At 37.8% G+C, this 13,076-nt stretch overlaps 2 protein-coding genes across 2 annotated transcripts in view; one reads left to right on the top strand and one right to left on the bottom strand.

The window, feature by feature from the left end:
* Positions 1-13,076, bottom strand: part of LOC309557387 (uncharacterized protein) — a gene marked incomplete at its 3' end in the record, with an annotated part of 146,257 nt that overhangs the window by 17,104 nt on the left and 116,077 nt on the right. The gene's annotated exons all lie outside the window — the stretch shown is intronic.
* On the top strand, positions 3,225-5,612 carry LOC309544383 (uncharacterized protein; the record flags this gene model as incomplete). The annotated part of the gene is made up of 1 exon (XM_082243296.1): positions 3,225-5,612. One exon carries the CDS (start codon positions 3,225-3,227, stop codon positions 5,610-5,612), a length of 2,388 nt encoding a protein of 795 aa, XP_082099422.1.

Here is a 13,076-nt window from a genome sequence, read left to right as displayed (position 1 = left end):
TTCTGGTTGACCTCAGAATGCTGAATAAATATACTCCAAATTGTGCCCCATTAGTCGCAGAAACACCTGACATAATGTCCCGAATTGATGCAAAAGCAAAGGTGTTCTCTGTGATCGACATTGCAAATGGATTTTTTTCGATTGCTTTAACCAAAAGTTGTCAATATAAATTTGCATTTTCATTCCAAAACGAGCAATATACCTTCAATCGTCTTCCTCAAGGCCTCCATCTTAGCCCAAGTGTATTTCATCAGGCTTTAGCGAAAGTCTTATCCAAATTTTCTAGGCCAGACTGTATTCTACAGTATGTGGACGATATTTTATTGTCCTCTGAAAGTGAGGAAGAGCATTTAACTCTTTTGGCAGAATTGTTTGATCTGTTGCAAGATGCAGGTCTCAAGCTGAATACTCGTAAAGTACAGCTCATGAAACGCGAGGTGAAGTTTCTCGGTATTCAGATCAGTCCGGGAAAACGTCAACCTTTGCAAGAAAGGGTTAATGCTATTGCCGCACTTCCTGTACCAACTACATTTAAATCTCTAAGACAGTTCCTAGGATTAGTGAATTTTTCAAGAGAGTTCATTGAGTCATTTGCTGAGAAAGCAAAATGTTTGTATGAACTTCTGAAAAACAATGAGGAAAATGGTTTTGGTCCTTGGACTGAAGTTCATCAACAAGCTTTTGAATCTTTGAAGAAAGCTTTGCAGACTGCACCAGCCCTAGCTACAGTAGAAAGACAAGCACCATTTGCTTTGCAGGTGCATACATCTGAAAAAGCAATTTCTTCTGTGTTGCTTCAATTACAAGGAGGAAATTGGAGGATTTTGGGATATTTCTCTAGGATTTTAACTCCAGTCGAGAAAGGTTTTGACACATGTGTGAAACAATTGGTAGGAGTTCACTATGCAGTAAAAGCAACTGAGCACATTGTAGGATTCAACAAAATTGTCTTACAAACACCTCATTCCACCTTGAAATTTCTCCTTGAGAAAAATGTTCCAGGTGTTTCAAATCAAAGATTTTCACAATGGTTGTTGGCTTTATCACCTAAACAGATCCAGGTTGAACATAACGCAAGGTATGTACTTCCTCAGTTGATGGAATATAATGGATTGGAACATGAGTGTTCATGTGAGGTCCAAGATTCCTACTCTCCTCTGTTTCGCAGAGAAGCAGAGAAGACTGATGAACCAGTGTTTGTGGATGGTTCACGATACTGTGTTTCAGGAGAGTATTTTGCAGGTTATGCAATCTGGTATCCAAATAGAGGATATGCCATACAGCACAGACTTCCAGGACATTTTTCAGCCCAAAAAGCAGAACTGTTAGCCGTAGAAACAGTACTGACTGTAAACAATGAAGAGAACCGCGGTCCACTAGCAATCTATAGTGACAGTTCATATGTAGTGCGTTCTCTTACTGACTACTTGCCAATTTGGAAAAGAAGAGGTTTTGTTGATGCCTCAAACAAAGTATTGGTACATAAAGAAACACTACAATCAATTTTCACACTAGCAGAGAAAAACCCTTGTGTTTATTCTATTGTGAAAGTTCCAGCTCATAAAAAAGACAATGATGAGTTAAGCATTGGTAACAGGACAGCTGACACATTAGCAAAAGAAGCAGCCGTTATTGAACAGTCAGAGATTCCATCTGAAGCAGTTTCAGTGAGTGTAGTCAGACAGACAGATACACAGATTCCTTCATTTGCAGAAGAACAGAAAAAGGATCAATCCCTTTCTGCTTCTCAGGTTGATCCAAAATCTCCCTTTGTTTGTGAAAACGGGATTTTGTGTCATGACTTAAACGGAATTCTGCGTCCTGTTATACCAAAACATTTGCAGGTGGAATTCACAAAATACAATCATGAAAGCTTAGGCCATGTAGGTAAGCAGAAGTTACTTGAGGTTCTCAGAGAGAAGTTTTTCTGGGAAAAAATGGAAGAAACTGTAGACAGTGTAATTCAATCTTGTCTAATTTGTGCTCAAGTAAACCCCAGACCAAAGGGACAAAAACCTCCCTTACAAAGAGTTCCTCCAGCTAATGGTCCATGGTCCACATTACAAATTGACTATATAGGACCACTGCCAACAGGAAAAAACGGTTTGAGATTTGCTCTCGTAATCGTAGACGTTTTTTCAAAATGGACAGAGATATTACCGGTGCGCGCAGATGATGCACTAACAACTGCAAAAATGTTGATTAATCATGTTTTTCCCACTTGGGGAATCCCTATGAACCTCAGTTCAGATCGAGGAACGCATTTTACAGGTAAAATAATGCAAGCAATGTGCAAAATTTTGGGTATTCAACAAAGATTTCATGTTCCATACCATCCACAATCTGCAGGTATTGTAGAAAGAATGAACAGGACTATCAAGTCCAGAATTGCAAAAATGCTTCTGGACAAAGGTAGCTCATGGGTAGATGCCGTACCTTTTGTTCTAATGAGTATCAGGAGTACAACATCCTCATCTACACAATACAGTCCTTTTGAACTAATGACAGGTAGGAAAATGCCTCTGGTATTTCCACACGAACCTTTTTTGTCTACTCCGCAGAAAGAAGCAATTGAGAGAACCAAATGGTTACAGATGTTGCAAGACAATCTGAACACTATTTTGCCACATGCAGCTTCTCATATGCAGAAAATGATACCTCCACACTCCTCAAAGTTTGCGATAGGTGGACATGTCATGATTAAAACTTTCCGGAAAACCGGACCGTGGCAAAGTAATTGGGAAGGTCCCTTTGAGATTTTGGACACATTAGGAGTAATGATACAAGTCCAACGGCCTCTCAATTCTGCAAAAAATGCACGGAGACAACAAAAAATATGGGTTCACACTGATCAATGCAAATTGTTTATGCCAAGATAATGATATTGCATTTCTTTAGCAGATAACGGAATCCGATAATCGAATATGGAGAATCAACAACCTCCGAAAGAAATAAAGAAAACATCAGAAAATCAGAATGAAAGAAAATACATAAAAGGGAGGAAATTCATCATCACAGGACTCCTTTTTTCTTTAATGACGTTCTTCTATTTACAAACTTACAAGACTTTTTCCAGCTCAGCAGAAGAAAACCAGACTGAGACCCTGCATAAAAGAGACTTACTACTATCCAGGAATAAGAGACATTTTCCAAGATACAGTAACTTTGACACAAGCAACGATATATATGGGTTCATTTGCATAGGTTATGGGACTACTTGTTGCATGGAACTATATTTTTATCAAAGTAACACTATTGAGATACATGCCAGAATAGAATCCAAAACAGAATTTACAAAAATGCAAGGATCATATCTACATAATAACAAAACTGGTACATATGAATGTAGTTTAACAAATATGGGATTCTGGGTTATTGTTTTAAAAGGAAATGAGTCTACAACTTGGACTGGCGATTTAACAACAGATAGGATACATATTGCTTCTGTAGGAGGATCTAAATCAGATATTTGGTTTTTAACACAAAATTACATACAGTTTGTAGATCCTGAACATTTAAAAATTGCAGGAGATGAAATAGGAGATGTAAACAGAACATGGGATTTTCAAATAGTAAGAGGTTTAGCTCAAGTCAATGTAAAGGTGCTTATTACAGTTGTTGATTTGATTATTCCAGATATAAAGGTATCTCCGCAATCTCTTAATGTTACAGAAGGGAAAGATGATTTAATTTTGAGATGCACTACGCAAATATATTTACCTCAAAATTCACTATTAACTTGGAAGAAAAATGGTGAGTTGTTGGGTAGTCTTTTCCATAGCTCAACTAATATAATTCGGAAGGGTAATTTTGGAAATATAGATTGGACAGATAATAGTTTTATCTATCATCACACTTGTCCAACTCTAAATGACTCAGGTATATATGAGTGTTGCATATCATTAGGAAATTATCCTATGAAATGTAATATTAGCAATGTTATGGTTTTATCCCCTGAAAAAACGAAGTGTACTAATGGGAAATTTATCGCTGCCAGTCCTTTTCAAATTAATCATTTCCAATCCAGACATCTCTTAAGAGAAGGACATTTTGTTATCATGCTTTGGAAATTTAACATTTCTGAATGGAAAATTTCATCAAAGTATCCTAAATGTCTAGAGTATTTAGCTAGTATGGAATTGGGTATCGATAAATGGTTTGGAATTAGTAGTAAAAATGTTAACAGGAATAAACGAGGTATTGTAGAAGGTATCCTTGGAGGAGTTGGTACTATTGGAAGTATTACCAATAGTATGGATATTAATACATTAAAGTCTGATCTAGAAACAGCAGGCTTAGTGGGAAGTAAAAGTATTAAAGTTCAGAGAAATTTAAACCAAATATTAGAAAACATGATAATAAAGACAGCAACAGTTATAGGCCCATCTATAGTCCATTTACAAAATGTAACTTTGAATTTGATGGACAGTGAACAACATTCCCACATAGCCAGGATATGTCTAGAGATACAGACAGAGTATTCCACCAATTTTAAAATAATAGCTCAAGCTTTTCAAAGTGGAATAACCCCTCTAGGTATTTTACAAAATCTACCTAATGAATATGTGTTTGCAAAGAATCATACAGATTTATGGGTAAACAAATGGGTAGGATGTGATCAGCATGAATGCTTTAGTACCTCAATGATTCCTATAGCTGGGAGAGAACAAATATTGGTTCCAATTACAGTCTTAGGATTACCAGTTAGTGATACTCAGTTGTTGTATTATCAATTACAGTTTACAGATTTCGTTTTAAACAATAATAATAATTCGGAACCAGAACAACTAGATTTATCTTCTTGTTTACATTTTCAGTCAAAAGTAATCTGTTTGCCTAAACAGGACAAAGGTATTTTTCATTCTTGTTTTCATAATCATTCATTGTGTTCAGCAAGAATAGAGAAATTAAAAACTTCCTTAGACTTAGTTACTCCAGTAGGAAAAAGGAAGGTCTGTTTTCAAGTTATGACTAACTCTGAAACAGTAAAAGCTTTTTTCTTATCCTGCACACAAACAGAAATTTTGAGTCGAGGTTTGTATTGTATAGAGGGAGACCTTACAGGAATCAATATAAATGGAATCAGAGTTAATTTAACGAATATGCTTATGAGAAATGTAAGTGTTCTTCCTATACAATATAATATATCTCAAGTAGATGAATTCCCATGGAGGGAATGGGCTGATATCATACAAAAAGATAAAGGATTATTGATTGCTTTATCTGAAGAACTTCAGAAAGCAGAGATTAAATTTAAGCATGAACAGGGAAATTTACAAGGAATAGAGCATGATTGGTCTGAGTTTTCAGGTCATTCATGGTGGTTAAGGTTTAAACATACTGTATCGATGTGGGGAAAATCTTCAGTTACTACTGCAGCCGGAAATATATTATTGCATCCGTTAGTGATTTTATTTAGTATTATGATATTATGTATTTTATTTCAAATCTGTATTATGATTAGAATGAAGCGATTTTATAACTTAATTAAGAAAGAAATGAAAAAAGGTGAAGAAATGATGACAGGTGTAGTTAGTCGAAGAGTTACTTCTGGCTTAACTGATCAAGTGATGAACAATGGTACATTTGGAACAACTGATTCAAGAATGTGAATGAAAGGGCCATAAATGGAGTGTGCGTGAGTTAGGTAATATAATAAATTATATTTAGGGGGGATTGTAGAATTATTTGATTAATTCGGCTTGATCATGGATTTTGTAATTATGCAGGTTCTCTTTACCCTTGTTACTGGGAAGCCTAGGCATAAGGTCAAAACCAAAATAGCAGTTTGAATGTCATTCTTGTCCAGTTGTCTCCCTTCTTTTGACCAGAATTCATTGCCTGAGAGGTCAATAGGTCAGTGGCTAACTTGTCAGATATAGCTTCAGAGATACTTGAGACATACTTAACTAGACACGTGAACATATCTTTTATGTCAAGAATAATGGGTTATCTATAATAGAGTTAGTATTTAAGTTACTTATTTAAGTAAATTAACTGTTTAATAGAGTGTAAAGAATTGTGTGTTGTGATATGTGTGTATATATGTATATATATATATATATATATATATATATATATATATATACATAATATTGAAATTGATTATCCTTTTGTAAGTTTGGTTACAGTTGTAAAAGAATGTATATGTCACAAAGGTTATCTATTCTGATTCAGGAAAGGTCATTATATACTTCAGTGTATTTCGAGAATACTACTATATGTTTCTGTCAATCAAAGTAGTTCAAGTCTAAGTCAGCGTTTTGGTCATATACATATTAGGAATTATTACTAATATGGGCATCACACATTTAGCTTAAACTGTATTAGGTCATAACTGCATTACGAGTCTTGACGGTCTGAAACAGTATAAAAGCAGTGTCCTGGAGCACAGATGCCAGGACATCACATACAACCACACACCTCCTTCACACTGAAGACTTAACACGTACATATTGAAACCTCATTTCATTGTTTTCTTTAGGCCTACACACTCAAACTACAACAGCTGTTTCTCAGTCCTCTTTGGAAGCAGAGCTAGCAGGCAACTAATTTTTCTTACTTATTCACTTACAATGTACTGAACTGTACTTACTTTTTACATTGTATTTATGCTTGATGTGCCAAGTGTGTTTGAATAAAATCACACTTTGTTTAAGCCTGGCTAAAGAACTATTTGAACACAACGCCTGACAAGACGCTACAGATATTTTTTTTAATATCAGCAACATTTTACACTATGCAAGTTTTTTCTCTTTTGCATATTATTCACATAATTCGCTGAGGACTCTGACAACTCCCATCTCCCAGACCTGTGACTACATCTCAGCATATGAATCTTGCAGATTTTTAGTGGCTATCTGGTAAGCACATTTCCTACAGAGACCGTGGAGTGTGATCTATGTTTTCAGCGTCAATCAAGTTGATATTTGGGACATTGTTTTTTGTTTGGACATTTATTTTTTGTTTACCCACATCACGCAGCGCGGCTTATTTTTCTATAAATTATTTGAGGGTGTGGTCGCACTTGAAGTCGCTGCTTTCCATACAATATTCATACAATATTCACTTTAGCGCGGTTATTTTTCTCTTTTTTATAGCTTGCTATTGAAGCCATAAAAACATGATGCATGTAACGTACATTCAAGCACACTTTAACTCACGTGCTTGGGTAAGTAAGCCTGAAAACACCATCAGGTTTATTGTATAAGGCCGCACCTGAAGCATATAATATTGTGTAATTTGCAGTAACTACAACAGCCAATAAGACTTCAGTTTTTATATTATCGGCTTAGTGAAAGGTGATTTCTGGTTAGTCACTAGGGGTTACTGCATTTTACATATCATTTTTGTGGGTAATGTCTTTTTTTGGGATACTCAGCTACTTTAAGTTTATGTGAACCCAACATTTCATATTCCTGATATGTGCCTGCTGTACCATGTACTTGTATGAAAATGTATACTGTTCTCTTTGTATTGCTTCCTTTGTGTGAAATCCCTTTTGATCCTGTCAGTCCCTCTGCTTTCCTATTAAAAACTGACCACACTAGGCAGGAGAGCACGTCGTGGTCAGTTCTCTAGCTGTGCTGGGAACTCAGTGTTCTCTCCTCCAATGATCAGACTTGTCCTGACACATACCCCCTCCACAGCCATTCACTGGGTAGCTCAGTGTGCTACTGCTTCTCTTCTCCCCTAACTGTTGCAGCTGAGAACAGAGGGAATGTGATCACATATCTATCTTACCCGCTTAAGGACCGCCCCACGTACATATACTGTGGCAGGGCGGCCCTTAAGCGCAAAATCATGTACCTGTACGTGATTTCTTCTTCCTGGTCTGGGGTACGCACGCACGTCACCGGAGACCCGCTGCTGCTGTGATTGAACACAGCAGGAGCCAATCAGTGGCCTCCAGGAACTCCGCGTTCCCTTGGAGAGAGGCAGAACGGTGGTCTGCCTATGTAAACAAGGCAGATCCCCGTTCTGCTAGTAAGGAAGACAGAGATCTTGTGTTTCCGCTAAGCAGGAACACAGATCTCTGTCTTCCTACAGTGCAACCGTCTCCCACACAGTAAGAAAGTACTCCAAGGGAACACATTTAACCCTTTGATCACCCCTGCCAATGTCATTAGTACAGTGACAGTGCATTTTTTTAGCACCGATCACTGTATTGGTGTCACTGGTCCCCAAATAGTGTCACTTAGTGTCAGATTTGTCTGCCGCAACGTCGCAAAGTCACTGATAGCCGCCATTACTAGTAAAAAATATTAAAAAAATAGAAAGTCCAAAAATCTATCCCATAGTTTGTAGATGTACCTTTTGCGTAAACCAATCAATATACACTTATTGGGATTTTCTTTTACCAAAAATGTAGCAGAATACATATTGGCCTAAATTGATGAAGAAATCAGATTTTTTACATTTTTTTTATTAGATGTGTCAGAAAGTTTTTTTTTCAACATTTTTTGTTTCTAGCGCAAAAAATAAAAACCGCAGAGGTGATCAAATACTACCAAAAGAATGGCATTTGTGGGGAAAAAAAGGACACACATTTTATTTGGGTACAGCGTCGCACAACCATGCAATTGTCAGTTAAAATAACGCAGTGCCATATTGCGAAAAATGGCCTGGTCATGGAGGGGGGGTAAAAGCTTCCAGAGCTGAAGTGGTTAAACTGAGGGTTGTTTTACAAGGTGATAGTTAACAACCACTTAATTATCTGACACTGTTAAAGTTAGTCCACATAGATTACATATAAAATGTGTGCTAACAAGAACAGTTTTTGTTGCCCATAATAAGCTCTGTTTCATTTTAAAATCACAGAAATGAAAGCTGGATGTTGGAGTGTCCAAGAGTATATTATCTGATATTTGAAAGCATCCATTGCGTATCTTTGTGTTGTGTAATGCAGGTCACCAGCCTTAAGGTAAAGCATATACGTTTAGGTTTCCTTAAGAGATGGACACTTAATGATTTGTCATGGTGAAAACTGATATTACTATTTGTCCAAGTCTTCTTCTAATGATATATTATTAGACCACAGCAATGCCATATTCCTGCTGCCAGACTTATGAAAATAATGCAGTGGTTGCACGGGTTTGGGCACTTTGCTCCCCGCACCCTACATTATTAGATTTACCATATTACATCAGATTTACCACATTACGTCAGATTTATCATATTACCTCAGATTTACCATATTACATCAGATTTACCATATTACGTCAGATTTACCTAATTACATCAGATTTATCATAGTACGTCAGATTTACCACAGTATGTCAAATGTATCATATTACCTCAGATTTACCATATTACGTCAGATTTACCTTATTACGTCAGATTTATCATATTACCTCAGATTTACCATATTACCTCAGATTTACTATATTACCTCAGATTTATCACATAACCTCAGATTTATCATATTACCTCAGATTTACCATATTACATCAGATTTACCATATTACGTCAGATTTACCTAATTACATCAGATTTATCATAGTACGTCAGATTTACCACAGTATGTCAAATGTATCATATTACCTCAGATTTACCATATTACGTCAGATTTACCTTATTACGTCAGATTTATCATATTACCTCAGATTTACCATATTACCTCAGATTTACTATATTACCTCAGATTTATCACATAACCTCAGATTTATCATATTACATCGGATTTACCATATTACATCGGATTTACCATATTACATCAGATTTACCATATTACGTCAGATTTACCTTATTACGTCAGATTTACCATATTACGTCAGATTTACCATATTACGTCAGATTTACCACATTACGTCAGATTTATCATATTACCTCAGATTTACCATATTACGTCAGATTTACCATATTACCTCAGATTTACCATATTACCTCAGATTTACCATATTACATCAGATTTACCATATTACCTCAGATTTACCATATTACATCAGATTTACCATATTACCGCAGATTTACCACATTACATCAGATATACCTTATTACGTCAGATTTACCATATTACGTCAGATTTATCACATTACCTCAGATTTACCACATTACCTCAGATTTACCAAATTACCTCAGATTTACCATATTACACCCAAGAGTGGAATTTGCTTGTTAGTTCTCTGGAGCCAGAATCTTAGCAATGCAGCTCATTTCTTTTGTAAATTTATGGCATTGCTTAACCGGTTGCCGACCACACGCCGCCTATTTACTGCAGCAGTGTGGCTCTCCCAGGCAAACCACCGTAGGTATACGTCGGTCACACGCCTGCAGCTAGGGGGCGAGAAGGGAAGCCGATGCATGGGTCAGGCGGCTCCAATTGTCGATTGACACCTACAATCATTCCCTGCTGAAAATGAAGGACAGGCAGCTGTTGTAAACACAGCTGACTGTTCTTCTCCCTGGAATGATCACAGAGCCCCTTTGATCCTTTTATTTAGGATCATAGGTCTCTATGGTCTTTCCACAAGCCATACCCCCACAGTTAGAAACACGCCCCTAGGTACACATTTAACCCCTTGATCACCCACACTGTTAACCCCTTCCCTGCCAATATCATTATTACAGTAACAGTGCATATTTTTAGCACTGATTACTGTAGTAATGTCACTAGTCCCCCTAAAAGTCAAATATGTCAGTCAGGGGTCAGATCTGTCCGCCGCAATGTCACAGTCCTGCAAAAAATCGCAGGTCACTGCCATTACTAGTAAAAAAAAAAAAAAATAAAAATTACATAAATCTTTCCCGTAGTTAGTAGACGCAATAACTTTTGCGCAAACCAATCACAATATGCTTACTGTGATTTTCTTTACCAAAAATATGTAGCAGAAAACAAATTGGCCTTAAACGTTAAAAAATTTTGATTTTTAAATTTTTTGGGGAATGTTATATAGCAGAATGTGAAAAATGTTGCTTTTTTTTCAGAATTGTCACTCTTGTTTTGGTTATAGCACAAACAATAAAAATCACAAAGGTGATCAAATACCACCAAAAGAAAGCTCTATTTGTGGGAAAAAAACCCATCAATTTTATTTAGGTACAGCGTCGCGCGTCCACGCAATTGTCCGTTAAAATAACGCAGTGTCAAATCGCAAAATATGGCCTGGTCATTAAGGGGAAAAATCTTCCTGTTGACCCTACGGATTATGCATTACACTGGAAAGTGTGCAAGCAGTCGATTGTTTTTTGCCATAGAAGACAAGATCGCAGCTTTATAATGCAGGTTGAGACAAAATAGAGATAAGGTTGAATTTGTTTTACATGCATGTTACCATTCCTGAGTAATTATCTGTTGAAAATCAGGTTGTTTTCAGGCATTCACACTTGTGCACGTGCATTGTAGTGTACATTAATTTGTATCTTTGTGCTCATTGACATGCAGTACAATTGCACTTTTGTTTAGGCATTGCCATTCATTTTCAATGAAACCTAACACAAATGCATGTAAAAAAACAAACACATGTGACCTTCAGAAACAGATGTGTTAACAGCCTGGTAGTGCAATGGAAAAAATAAGGCAGGTGCACAGACGCACAATAAGCACCCATTGAAAAATGTGTCGGCAACAAAACTCACATCCAGTGTGCCAAAAACATAATTTAATGCTCACACAAAAACCTTCACATACAATATATTGTCATAAGTATTGGGACGCCTGCCTTTAAACACACATGAACTTTAATGGCATCCCAGTCTTAGTCTGTAGGGTTCAATATTGCATTGGCCCACCCTTTGCAGCTATATCAACTCTTCTGGGAAGGCTGTCCACAAGGTTTAGGAGTGTGTCTATGGGAATGTTTGACCATTCCTTCAGAGGCGCATTTGTGAGGTCAGGCACTGTTGTTGGACGAGAAGGCCTGGCTTCTTAATTAATCCCAAAAGTGTTCTATCGGGTCAACTGTGCAGGCCAGTCAAGTTCCTCCACCAAACTCGCTCATCTATCACCAAACTCGCTCATCTGTCACGTTGGAACAGGAAGGGGCCATCCCCAAACTGTTCCCACAAAGTTGGGAGCATGAAATTGTCCGAAATGTCTTGGTATGCTGACACCTTAAGAGTTTCCTTCATTGGAACTGAGGGGCAAAGCCCAACCCCTGAAAAACAACCCCCACACCATAATCCCCCATCCACCAAATGATTTGGACCAGTTGTACAGTGTGGGGGTGCACTAAGGGTTGGGATGTCTATACACCTGTAACCTGTAAGACAGCACAGCAGCCGGGAGTTTTGTACCGGGGATGGAGCCTGATAGAGTTTCGCAGACACTAGTTCCCCTTCAGGTCTTCTTTCCTTGTGTTTGACAGCAGGCAGTGAGCAGATTCTTATACAATAGACAGCCTGCTATTGGATAAAGAATCCACCCACCATCTGCTGTTAATCACAAGGTGAGATGGCCCTGATAGGAAACTAGTGTCTCAAACTCTACATCAGGCTCCACCCACTGCAGGATCACCAGCTGTTAGGAGAAGAAGCTGACAGCATCCTTATATTAGAAGTAAACCCTTTATTGGCATTTGTACCTACAGGTAAACCTATAATAAGGCTTACCTGTAGGTACAGTGACTATCTCCTGAACCTGCACGGTTTAGGAGATATTTACACTGCATGCAGTCGGTGACATCCACGGCGCATGTGTTCTGAAGGGATGGCATACCCGTGCCATCCCTACAGAGCTCTGTGCCGCAGTCCGTGACTCCCCGACTCATGCATGGGAGTGACATCTTCGCAACGCGGCCAATCAGACAGTCGGAGGGCACATACCCAGAAGCAAGACTGGGTGAAGATGGAAGCGCCTTCAGCAGTGACAGTGTGGTGCTGGAGGGCTTCATTCTAAGGTAAGTATTTCATAATAAGCTAGTATGCGATGCATACTAACACATTATGCCTTTACCTTGCAGGGTTAAGAGAATAAAAAAGTTGTGCAGTTTACTACCACTTTAACAACCAGTGACAGGGAAATGGTAGTAGAGGCAAATATGCCTCTCTGCTACACTGCCTGTCTCATTAGGGGGGATTTACTAAAGCTGGTGCACTCAGAATCTGGTGCAGATGTGCATGGTAGCCAATCAGCTTCT

This window comes from Pelophylax lessonae (genome assembly GCF_965119305.1).
Source record: "Pelophylax lessonae genome assembly, chromosome: 1".
NCBI lineage: Eukaryota > Metazoa > Chordata > Amphibia > Anura > Ranidae > Pelophylax > Pelophylax lessonae.
This window is presented reverse-complemented; position numbering and strand designations above follow the sequence as displayed.